This window comes from Lithobates pipiens, unplaced genomic scaffold (assembly GCF_037356315.1).
Source record: "Lithobates pipiens isolate NorthernLeopardFrog02 unplaced genomic scaffold, aLitPip1_a1.2 Scaffold_18, whole genome shotgun sequence".
Lineage (NCBI taxonomy): Eukaryota > Metazoa > Chordata > Amphibia > Anura > Ranidae > Lithobates > Lithobates pipiens.
Genome location: NW_027507758.1, coordinates 450,888,524 through 450,901,911, shown reverse-complemented (window position 1 = coordinate 450,901,911; position 13,388 = coordinate 450,888,524). Strand labels below are relative to the sequence as shown.

General features: G+C 43.9%; 1 protein-coding gene across 1 annotated transcript in view; it reads left to right on the top strand.

Moving 5' to 3' along the window:
- SLC9A9 (solute carrier family 9 member A9) overlaps nt 1-13,388 on the top strand; it is a 1,026,444-nt gene that overhangs the window by 45,131 nt on the left and 967,925 nt on the right. Inside the window, exon 2 of the mRNA XM_077488236.1 lies at nt 7,483-7,685. Coding sequence (XP_077344362.1) covers nt 7,483-7,685 — 203 coding nt within the window. The remainder of the gene's footprint in view (nt 1-7,482; nt 7,686-13,388) is intronic.

Below are 13,388 nucleotides of genomic sequence, written 5' to 3'. Positions count from 1 at the left end.
TTGAGCGCTCACTGATCACACGGACCTCAGTGTCCTGCTTGTTTCTCACACCTGGTGACCTATCTCCTGACCTTGCTGATCACACAGTGGCCTCTCCTTCAGCTCACTGACTACACAGCCTACAGTGTCCTTTCCTCATGCACCCACTTGCTGATCTCAAGGTCCCTTAGCGTTTGCTCCTCCTGCTCCTGTTCTTTGGTCACACAGCCTCTCCCTGTGATCCCGCTTGCCGATCACATGGTCTCTGGTGTCCTCTACTATAGGTCACTGATCACACAGCCTCTGGCGCCAGTCCTTTATGCTTACTGGTCACCCTGGTATCCTCTCCTCCCACTCACTGTTCACACGGCCCTCAGCATCTTATCCTCTTGCTCGTGCTCACTGATTTATGGCCCTTCATATCCTCCATACTCACAGTGCCCAAGTCACAATTCCTTAGTAGTCTCAGTGCTCCAGTCATGAACCTCAGTACCAGGGGCGGACTGACCATTGGGCCACTCGGGCACTGCCCGAGGGCCCCATGCCACTAGGGGGCCCCATCAGGGTTGCCAGCCTCAGTAAAACCAGGGACAGTATGTAAAAATTAGTGTTTTTTTTTTTTTACATCTGTCTCTGAAATGTCCCTTACCGACATACTTTTGGTCTAAAAATCCTGACATTATAGCTGCCCCACCTCTCCAGTACCTTCTCAGCCAATAGAAACATGTCTGTGTATACTGTGTGATTGTATACTGTGTGTGTGTGTGTTTGTGTCTACCATGTGGCCCCATAATCTCTGATTGCCTGGGGGCCCCATAATCTCCTATTGCCCGGGGGCCCCATGAGTTGTCAATCCGCCCCTGCTCAGTACTCTCTGTGCCCTAAGTAAATAATACCTCAATACTCACAGCATCCACAGGTCACAATACTCCAATACTCACAGTGTCTCAGTACATATACAGTCCAGCGATCCTTCACCCCGATCCGGCGATCCACTCATACGATTAGCCTCACTTCCACCACCTCTGCCTCAAAGCACCTCGCCACTTACCGCTGGGAGGGGGTCCATTATTCACACCACTATATAGTAAAGCCTCATACACACGATCGGATTTTCGGCAGGAAATTGTGTGATGACAGACGTGTGATGACAGCGTAAAATCCATTCATCCGTCAGTACACTTTATCAGACAATTGTTGTCTAACTTTCCACCAACAAATGTTGGGTGGCAGAGTAGTACATTTTTGGCAGCCACCGGTCTGCTGTCAGATTTTCGTATCACGTGTAACCAAGTCCGTCACACAAAACTCCAAAGTACAAACACGCATGCTTAGAATCAATGCTCACCAAACACAACATTAGCAGAGGATGCCCAAAGGGTGGCACTCAAGAGCTGAAATTCCTCATAGTACGTCACTACGTTCGTGTTTGTTGGCCGACAATTGTGTACCATTTGTATGCAAGACAAGTTCTTGGCACACGCCCTTCAGACAAAAGTCTGAAGCTCTGTTGGCTAACAATCGGATCGTGTATACAAGGCTTTACCCTGTTTTGCCTGTTTCTCTCTCAGCTTGTGTCAGCTCAGCACGCTCTGTCCATCACCAGCCCTCTCTTGTCCAGTTCAGCCCACTTTCTATCTGCTCTGTGTCCAACACCAGCCCGCTCTCACTGTGTCAAGTTTAGCCTGCTCTCACTGTGTCCAGTGCCAGCCTGCTCTCACTGTGTCCAGTGCCAGCCTGTTCTCACTGTATCCAGTGCCAGCCTGCTCTCAATGTGTCCAGTTTAGCCCGCTCTCACTGTGTCCAGCACCAGCCCGCTCTCACTGTGTCCATTTTAGTCCGTCAACACCGAGACTACATTCCATACCCCCGGTCCTTGGCAAAATTGTCCCTGAATAACAGTTTGGAAATGTGGCCACCCTACTCTACTGTACATTATTACTACCAGTAAAATTTTGCTTACAAAAATCCCATCTGCATAATCACTGAACAAAAAAACAGTTCTAGCCTGTCCTCCAAAAGTCAGTGATTAGGCACTGCCATCCAGCCTCCTTCTCCAACCTTAGAGAATGTGAAGTCAGGCTGTCAGTCATAGGCCACAAGTCAAGAACATTCTGTGACAGTAATGTGTCACTGCTGCCTGCACACGTCACCAGCCAGAGGTTAGAGGAGACAAAAGTGACAAAAAGCCAACTCATATCAGTAACAGCGGTGTTTAGTTGCCTAGGCTGCACATTTTGGTTAAAGAAGCAATGTTTGATACAGCTGTTGGGACAAAATATGAATCATGATTCTTTTGAAAAGGGAAGGTTCATTTTAAGTTTAGCATAGTGAATGTATTGGTTCAGTGCATATAGAATAATCTTTAAAGCTGATGCCCAGGTTTACTTCCACATTAATAATACCTTTAGGCCAGGCGAAGACAACCTTAACCCTTTCATGCCTAAGCCTATTTCTGACATTTGTTGCTTACAAGTTAAATACGTATTTTTTGCTAGAAAAATACTTAGAATATTTTTTTTTAACAGAGAATAAAATGGCAATCATTGCAATATTTTATGTCACACTCTATTTGCGAAGCGGCCTCTCAAATGCAATTTTTTGGGAAAAAATACACTTTCATGAATTAAAAAAAAAAATGTAAACAGTAAAGTTAGCCCAATTTTTTTTTGTAAAATGTAAAAGATGATGTTACAGCAAGTAAATCGATACCTAACATGTCATGCTTTGAAATTACGCAGACTTGTGGAATTGCATCAAACTACGGTCCCTAAAAATCTCCATATGCAACGCTTTAAAAAAAATGTAACAGTTACCAGGTTAGAGATACAGAGATATAGAGGAGGCCTAGTGCTAGAATTATTGCGCTTGCTCTGATGATTGCGGCGATACCTCACATGTGTGATTTGAACGCCGTTCATATGCGGGCGTGACTTACGTGTGCATTTTCTTTGCTGCGTGATCTTGCAGGGACTGGGCGCTTTAAACATTTTTTTTTCCTTATTTATTTACCTTGTCTCTTTAAAAAATAAAAAAAATAAAAAAAAAACAATTGATAATTTTTAATACTTTCACAAGGAATGTAAACATCCCTTGTGACAGGTACTGTTTATGGAGGGATCGGGGGTCTAAAAGACCCGCTCTAAAAAACGGTACTGGGATGATGCCTGCAGCTGCAGGCATCATCCCAGTATAACCCCTTAAAACCAAGGCTGCATATGTGCATACAGGGTTTTTAAAGAGGTGGAGATCTACCGAAACAACATGGGAGTAGTCAAAGCTCACAGGGCACAGTGTCATCTCCTCACACTTGATTTAAACCTGTAGTTGCCATACTACCATGTCACAATTGAATGCATTGCACGGCAATCATGGGTTTAAATCAGGTGGTGGGGGGTAAAATATCATCTCCTCACCACCTGTCAAGTATGTTCGGACCACTTTTCAGAGGAGTAGCAGTGCCTGCTGCACTTGTGAACGTGTATAGGGAATTTATTCCTCTTGTGGGGGAAAAGGCTACTCTTGTAGTAATCATGAGTACAATATTTATTAGAGAAAGGTGTAGATATACAAAATCTAAAATGTGAAAATAAATTTTATATAAGATATACAGGGTGCATTAACAATGAACATGCAATACAATACAAAGTTTGCAATCATTTACTCCGTAACATGTAGAACATATATGGGGAATACCCAACGCATTTCGAGTGTTACTCTTCTTCAGGGAGGTATGATTGAGACCCACACAATAAAACAGGCCATATAGTATTGCTTAAAAACATCACATATTGTTGCATTCACTTTAAAAACCTTGTAGGGAGAGGGGAGGGAACAGAGTGCCACTGTTCCATAACAACGCCTGATCCGGAGCAAGTAGGTTGGGCACGTCCAGCAAGAAACCCCAGAAGGAGATTTCCCAGCAGAGGGCGTAAGAATCCCTTACGTGTGGTCTGTGTCCAGGGAGCGAGACAACGATCACTGCCAGGATGTTCTCGTTCAGAGGAGGTACGGGGTAAGGCAGCAGGCTGGTCTTCCCTGCACCAGGAAGGTGCAGACGGAGGGGCACAATGGAGTGCTTCAGTACATGAATCTTCACAGGGATCCGATGCTGTAGGTATTTGACCTGCTGGGGTGCCCTGGTTCAAAAAAGGTGTGGAGATGCACTGAGCTGGCCTGCCTTGCACTGCGGGGCACAGCCGGCTGGGCCCACAGTTTTGCACTGCAGGGGCCTTAACTGGAGTCCAAAGGAGACTGCTAGGAACTTGTAAGCGTCTCAGGGAGGTCTCAGGTAGGTCCAGTGCACAAACAATTGTTCCATTGGATGAGAGGAAGCAGGACTTGTGAAGGAGCCCTCAGATGCATTCCACAGCCACACACTTAGGGCTCGTTCACATGTAAAGTTTGGGGGTAGTAAAACCCTGTGGTTGAGTTTATCAACCCCAATCCCTACCTCCTGTACACATGCTGCAGCAGGAATTAAACCCCCTGTTGCTTGTGGTTGGTTCTACTGCTTGCCAGTCGCAAACCCATTCAAGTAAATGTGGCCACTCTGCAAGCACCCCACAACTGCATAGTTGCCAACATTGTAAACATTTTTTATAGGGAAACTTTTTTTGTCTGTGGGCGGATTCTTTTTATAATTATTGGGCAGGCATTCATTTGTAGGTGTGGCATAGTGGGTGGAAAATGCGAAGCATGCCGTGGTGAAAGATGGGCGTGGTTTAAGCTAAATATCGGCGTGGCTTAAAGAGGGCATGGCTCAAAGGGGGTGTAGTTAGAGTCTGAGATGAACGAGGGATGGAGGGAGAAAGAGAGAAGGAAGGAAAGAAAGTGGGGTGGAGGGACAGCAGGCCTAGATCCTACACCACAATAGAAATATGTGTATTTCAGAAAGTTTAACAATCAGTAGATAAAGATACTCCAAACACCTGGTGTTAGCGCTTCAGTCATCCCAGCACCCTAGTTGCTTGGTGTCAGGGTGATTGTAGCACATTATTTCTTTTATTATATTGTAATATAAAATTAAATCATTCAACTCACCATAATGTAGAATCAGTGGAAACCCTGAGTGTGTCACTTGTCACGTATCCTGCCAACAGATGCCATCAGGTGTCCCCAGCGGAGTCCCTCTTTAAATCAGGTGTCCCCAGCGGAGTCCCTCCTTAAATTAGGTGTCCCCAGCGGAGTCCCTCCTTAAATCAGGTGTTCCCAGCGGAGTCCCTCCTTACATTAGGTGTTCCCAGAGGAGTCCCTCCTTACATCAGGTGTTCCCAGAGGAGTCCCTCCTTACATCAGGTGTTCCCAGAGGAGTCCCTCCTTACATCAGGTGTCCCCAGGGGAGTCCTTCCTTACATCAGGTATCCCAGCAGAGGTGTCTCCGCTGCTATTACAGAACTGCAGAATTACAGAGGCCGAGGGGGAACAAAATAGAGGCCGGGTGGCTACAATAGAAATTGAGCTGCAGCACCACCCAACCCCGCCTCTTTCACAGGTCACAGAATGGTTGGGGGTGGATGGCACGGCAGCTCAATTTCTATTGTAGTCACCTGGCTGGCTCCGCTTCTTGTTTGTTCTCGCCGTTACTTCGTCTGGTCTTTTCTAATATGGTGGACCTCTAGCTGCACAAAATCAGGAAAAAAAAGGATGTCCTGGGAAACTCTAAAATCGGGAAAAGGGTCTAAATCCCTGAAATGTCCTGGGAAATTCGGGACAGTTGGCAAGTATGCAACTGCAAGCTTCTGTGGGGTCCAAGGGGTTAAAGAAGGTGGTGAGAAAGCAACACAATGCTGCCTGCTTTAACCCCTTGTTTGCTGTACTGCACAATGTTGCAGGGTACTTGCAGTGCCTCTTTCACTTGAATGGGACATGCTTGGCATGTGTTACACCCACCAACCATGACAGGGCATATAATTCCTGCTGTGACATGTGTACACCCCTGGCCGCTACAGCTAAAGGGGGTGTGGTTGGGACGGGGTGGTATAAAAACACATCTTAACGTTAGGGTTTTACCAGCCCCCAAACTGCACATGTAAATTAACCCTTACTTTTCTGAGCTCCCTATATGGCTGCTTTCACTCTGATATGCTGTGGTTTACCTACACCACCGCAGTACATACATAGCAGCATACATTACATTTAATTCTAGATCCCAAGCAGTCCATCAGACATTGCATACTTACAGTATATTGTGCCAAGCTGGAACAATGTAAGTATGCAATACAAATAATAGTTCAGTTTAATTAACTCTGTACAAGAAAAACAGAACTGGAAGGCACAGAACACCGGGTACAGCTAACGTGTTTCGGGGGTGCACCCCCTTCCTCAGAGCTAGGACCAAGCTCTGAAGAAGGGGGTGCAACCCCAAAAGGCGTTAGCTGTACCCCACGTTCTGTGCATGTGCATGCACTATGTTTATTGCCTTTTGTCCTTTTAATTCATTTTTATTATTTTCCTTATACAAAATTCAACAAACAATTACATTCAATCCTGAGGCATTGAGGCTTAAACAAATCCTTCAATGTCTCCACATTAACATACATATCCATACCATATCTATAATAGTACTGGAAGGTGGCCTGGGGGGGTTACTGGAGGAGGAGAGGCATCCTGTGAGATAAAAACAAAAAAGGAGGGGGAATTAAATTTACCCCCTGTGTTATTTCCCTTCTTTATGTGCTTTTATTATACCCTTGTGATTCCTTTACTTCTTTAAAAAAAAAAAAAAAAAAAAAAAATTGTGTTTATCTCTTTTCTTTTTCTTTTCCTTTTCCCCCTTTCCCCTTTCTCCTCTATATTTATTGGCCTTTGACCAACTTTTAAACATTAGTCATTGTTACGTGATTTTGTTCCATTTGTGTCCTTACTTTGGTGTGTTACTTATATTTTTGTGCTTAAGAGGATCCTTTGGGTCCTTCACCTTCCTTTATGATTTCTAGAAATTGTGTTATTTACTTATGTGTCCCCACCAATGGTTATCTCTCCTCCTCCCCCTTCCCCCAAGCCCCTCCTCTGATAACATTTCCATCACTTATTCACTTCCCATATACCTTAAAACACAAAAAAACAAAATAAATAAATAAAAGGCTGGCCTTTTGTGAGTTGCATTTTGTGAGTACCCACTTTTATACAAAAATGTCTTATTATTAAATTATCCCTGATAATGCACTTGGTGTGCGCGCCTTCCATTTCTGTTTTTCATGTAGCTCCTTTCTGATTAACCCATCTGAGGAAGGCAACATCCACCCGGTTTTGAGATACCATATATACCTTTCACACCACCATGTTATCTGACATCTGTTACTCCACACCTTAGCAAACCTAGTAGCGCTGGAAGTGACTGTTAACTTTCTGTACAGAGCTTTAAAGAATATAATTTACGTACTATGTGTCCAATCATACACCGGATAATAGTTCTCAATATCTTGCCATTTTATACACATTTTATTTTATAGTAGAGAAATATAGAGCCTCATTCTGACATCTTTTTCTTATTATATGCAGGTTTGGTAATGGGATTAATAATACGCTATGCAACAAAATCTTATGAAAAGGAGAATGGCGCTGTGTATGACTGCGGGAGCCTGAAGAGCACTCCTTCAGTGCTGCTGATTAATGTCACAGACCATGTCTACCAGTATGAGTACCGGGGGGAGATCAACAAGAACAATGTTAACAATGACCAGGGTAATGCTATGCTGCAGAAGGTAAGTGACAACTAACATTAGGACTTAAGTAAAGTTTGTACTAGGTTATCTGCACCCTGCTTCCCTACTTTAGTAACTAAGACCACCTTGTCTCTCTCAGTCAATTCAGATTTACAATAAAATGCACTTTAAAGCATACAGTCATCAGTATATTTACATATATCTAAAGTATAAGGCTCCATGCGCACTAGACACTCAAAAACCACAGAAAAAAATTCTGGATAAAAAAAACGCTAATATTTTGCAGTTTAGGAGCCTTTTCAAGTGTCTAGGAATGGTAGCTTTTTTTGTTAAGGAGCTATATACTGGTTCTTAAGGATTCTGGCAGGCCGCTGGCTAAAAAAAGAAATAAAAAATACTGGAAACCTTTGCTTAGCAGTGGTTAACAGCATTTAGGGGTGTTCAGCATTTTTTTCTGCAGGAAAAACTCTCCAGAAAACTCAACAAAAACATATTTTTTTCTGCTCCTAGACGCTGAAAACGTAAAAAACGCTAATAGTCTAAAGTAGTGTGCTTAGACAAGGGGTCTCAAGCTGGCGGCCCTCCAGCTGTTGCGAAACTACAACTCCCAACATGCCTCTGCCTGTGGGAGTCATGCTTGTAACTGTCAGCTTTGCAGTGCCTCATGGGACTTGTAGTTTTGCAACAGCTAGAGGACCACCAGTTTGAGACCCCAGGCTTAGACACATATGATAACAGTATTTTGCTTCTAGGAGCTTTAGAGAAAAAAAAAAACTAGTGTGCAAGGTGCCTAGTAGGAATGTGTTCGGGCGTGTGCAGGATCCCACCTACCCGATCCTGCCTGGAATCGGACATTTTACATCACTAATCACAGGCAGTGAGACATTTCTCAATCTGTGCAGCTGCGGACCGGGAAATGTCTGAGTGCCTGTGATTAGCGTGTGCAGTGTCGGCTTCCTGGTGGGATCAAGCAGATGGGATCCCGAACATGCCCAAACCCATCTCTAGAGCCTAGCTCAACATTTTTTGGCAAAAACATGCTCAACAAAATTCATTAATCACCAAAATGATGTATACAGGCAGGTCCCCTAGTTACAAACATCTGACTTACAAACGACTCCTACTTACAAACAGAGGAAGACAACAGGAAGTGAGAGAAAATCTACCCCTTGGAAGGGAAATTCACTCCTGTAAGAGTTATTATGGGAAAAAAGGTGTCTCCACTGGAGCTTTATCACTAATCCTTGTTTTCACAACAACCCAAAATGTTCAAAATCCAATAGTCACAGGGACAGAAAGTGAGGTGACATCTTCTGAACAGGGGCACAGACAGCAAAACAAACATTACAGGGGTTTTAACCCTTCCCTATGCTATCTAATAAACGTAAAAACTATATTTTTTGCTGTCTTACACTTAAAAAATGTGCCTGTTCTGACTTACATACAAATTTGACTTAAAAACAAACCTACAGACTCTTTCTTGTTTGTAACCCGGGGACTGCCTGCATATCTATTCCGAAGCGTTTTTGCTATTCTAAAAAGGAAATTCCCTGTTAGAAATTGTGCAGGATTACACTGAGCTCTGCTAACATTACTTGCCGGAGTCATCGGAGACCTCTCACCCCCCTACCTTTTGCTGAGTTATTAGATAATCATGTAGTGTGGCTGGTTTGCAACACTAACTGCAAGTTCTGCACTTCAGTCTGAGAATCTCTCATTCCTAAAAGTCTGAGCAGGCCTTAGGAAGAAGGCATTTGTAATGTCTGCAGAATATGAGCAGGTACATTTTAATGATCTGATTCTAATTGCATACTTCTAAAGGGGTTCAATGTGAAAACACTGATTAAGCAGTGCCTGAAATCTGATTATTATGGAGTACTAGTCTGTTGAAGCACCATTTCTTGTTAGGATTTGCGTTATTAGGAAATTGGACAATTAATAAAAAGTAATGTTTTAATACAGTGATATGTGTAGAGCAGTTCTTTACTGAACCCCACAATAAGCTGAAAACTGAATTTCTATCGAGTATGGTTTAGAAAAATATTCATACCTAGTGAATTAGGCCAGACCACACAACATGCAGACAATTAGCCCCAGTTCTCACTAGTGTGGCTTCTGATCAGACTTAAGTCACACAGAATCGCATGACAAGGGGAAACGCATTGTTTTCAATGGTGCTTGTATTAATCGGTGTGGCTCAGCATGGTGCGATTTCGGAAAGGGTTCCTGCACACATTAGAGAAGCGATTCCTATGCCACATTGATGAGGTCATTGTTCACTTACATGGGTTTCCCTATACTGGACAAATGCCCTAAAGTTCCAGATAGCAAGGATAAACTTGCCACACGTTTTTGGCAGTGTTAAATTTTAAGTCTGTTAGCAGAGCACTTGAAGCACAAGTTCTAGTTGAAACTTTTCCATTTTATAGTAAGAGCAAAGTTGCAGTGGTGAGTCTACAGCAAGAGCTCTGCAAGTCTACAGCATGAAAATTCAGCCACAGTGACCCCTGTGGTGGGATGACTGTTGCACAACATAACTGAGCCAGAACTTGGAACAGAACAAACAAAGTTGATCTGGAGTCATGCAGTGCGGACTTGCTGCAATTGTGTAATAAACTTGTGAAGTCTGGCAAGTCTAGCAATAGCTTAGCAAGTCATTTTCAAACTTGCAGCACAATTGCTTGCTATCTGGGGTAGATCAAGAACCTTTCAGTTGTGTAGCATTTCATGTTTTATTCAGTGCGCGTTTTGGTGTGTTTTGTCACGCGACAGACACACATCTAAACATGCATCTACTAACCACGAATAGGGTGTCATTAACAGTTAGACTGCATTCACATCTCAGCATTTTCCAACATGCAGTGACTCGCACAGAAAACATGTGCCTTGCTGCTCGTTTCGGAAACGCATGCTTGAGTTGCCATGCATTCCCAACTGTGAATTTCTGAGCGTGTGGCAACCCGCACAGAAAATGTGCACTTTGCCGAAGATTGTGGAAACAAGCTGCAGAGGTATATCACACTTACGTTGCCATAATGCATGCTATCCACGATTGGGGTTTCATTAGGCATTAGGCTCCATTCACATCTGCACGTTTCTGAACAAGCGGCAACCTGCATATGATCTGATTGTACAATCTTTCTTGTCGACCAACAACATTGTAGTGCAAGGGCCTTCTAGATTGAATACAAATTTATTTTTATTTTTTTTCTACATATTACAGATATGCATAAATACACTGTTATATTCTCTCAATAGATTGCTAGGTACATACAGTATGTCATGCTGAAAGATTTTTTTTTCAATACACAATTGCTATCTGAGCTATAAGGAAATCTTTTAGGAAACACGAATCTGCTGAAATGTGCATGATATTCACGTTAGAGAATAGTGGTAATGTGGTAATGCTGAGCCATCACTTCCTGTTTATCTTCACAAGTGACACTACTTGACATGACTAGTGTGTAACGAACTTGATGAAAGTGGAGGTATTTCCTCAGAACAGAACTCCAAGCTAGTGCATTTGCATAGCTCCCAACTGTCCCTGTCTAGCTTTCCTTTGCATTTGTCCCTTATTTTGGTCTGATTTATAGTTGTATATAAAATGCACTATTTATCTTTCTAAACGTTTTTCACGGGACTTTCATCCAATTTCTAAATTGCTGCATTTGTAAATGTCAAAAGCCAATATCAAAGAATTTGTGGGTTTAAAGGTGTCATCCGTGACCGGCGGCTCCTGCGAACCCAGAAATAACTCCGAGAGACATGTCGCCGGTCACAGCGATGTACGGGGTCACTGCATTATGCCTTTGGGGGTTATTTACTAAAGAAAACTCCACTTTGCACTGCAAGTGCACTTGGAAGTAAAGTCGCTGTAGATCCGAGGGGGACATGCAAGGAAAATAAAAAAACAGCATTTTAGCTTGCACATGATTGGATGATAAAATCAGCAGAGCTTCCACTCATTTCAGATCTACCCCTTATTCCCACGTACACACGATCAGACATAGTGGAGGTCCGCTGGACTTTCCAAACGAGCGGACTTGCCTACACACGACCGGACTTTTCCGGCGGACAATCCGCTGGACTTTTGGCGGAGGTCCGCCAGACTTTTCCTGACCGACCGGGCTGCGTGCTCGTATAAGGGTCTGGTATTGACTTTGGTGGGATCCCCACACCGTTTTTTCAGCGTAGGGTTTCCCCTTTAAAGCAGGAGTTCCGCCGTTTTTTTTTTGTTTTTAAGAGTCAGCAGCTACAAATACTGCAACTGCTGGCTTTTAAAATAAGGACACTTACCCGCCCAGCACGCCCGCGATGTCGGTACCCGAAGCCGATCTCTCGATCGGCTCTCGGGTGCTGCCGCCGCCATCTTCGGTATTGGAATCAGGAAGTGAAGCCTTGCGGCTTCACTTTCCGGTTCCCTACTGCGCATGCGCGAGTCGTGCTGCGCAATAAGGATGGTCCCCGCTGTCTCTGGGATCCGTGTGTTTCCCACCAGACAGCGGAGGACCTGCAGGAAGTGGCGTAAATACCCGCAGAATCTGCGACTATCTATGCCGGAAGTGGGTGCAAATACCTGTACTATACAGGTATCTGCACCCCCCTCCCCCCTGAAAGGTGCCAATTGGGGCACCGGAGGGGAGGAGGGTTCCAATGAGCGGAAGTTACACTTTAGGGTGGAGCTCCGCTTTAAATCCATACCAGGCGACGGGGCTAGCAAGGTGTCAATCTCGCTAATGGAGGTGGCAACATGACTTTCTTTGCTAATCCTGTCTACCTGGAGTTACGTTGAAAATGAACGGACTTTACTCCATGTGTGGGCTGGAAAGGTCCGGTCGTGTGTAGGCGAGTGTGGGCAAGTCCGCTCGTTCGGAAAGTCCAGCGGAGCTGGGTTTCGTACACTTTCAGTACACTTTCCAGTGCACTTGCAGTGCAAAGTCGATTTGCCTTTTTCGTAAATAACCCGCTTTGTCTAGCAGTTTTTTTTTTTCTAAATGGGTTTACAACCACTTTAACTCTATATATTTTTTGTATAATTCTCATTTAAGGAGGGTGTGGCAGGGGGGTGTATCCTATGCCTACATACGTTTGCTAATAGGTGTCCCTCATTCACATCTCAAAATGTTCGAAGGTTTGCATTTGCACTGATCTCTAGCCTTGCTGTGAAACCCAATGGCAAGAATTGACTGATTCCTACAGATGACATTTACAGCTGTGTGCGGATAGCTGCAGCCACTGAGCCTGTAGAGTGCAATGATTGTCACCCCTGTATTTCTGTCAGATAATGCACCACTTCACCCAGAAAATTGTTGCAATTACAAATGTTTAGGCATCTTCATGTTTACCTCTTTTGTTTGTACTGGCATGACACCAAAAAGTGTAGAAACAAAAAGCCAAATCTGACACATTCCACGCACTCCAAAAATGGACTGAACAAAATTATTGGCACCCTCAATTTAATACTTGGTAGTACACCCCTTGGAAGAAATAACTGAAATCAATCACTTTCTGTAACCATCAATGAGTTGCTTACACCTCTCTGCTGGACTTTTGGACCACTCTTCTTTCGCTAACTGCTCCAGGTCTCTTAGATTGGAAGGGTTCCCTTCTCCAACTGCTGTTTTGAGATCTCTTCACGGGCACTCTATAGGATTTAGATCTGGCCAGTTCAGTACTCTCCAACGCTTTGTCTTTAACCATTTCTGGGTGCTCTTTGATGTGTTCTTTTGGTCATTGTCCTGC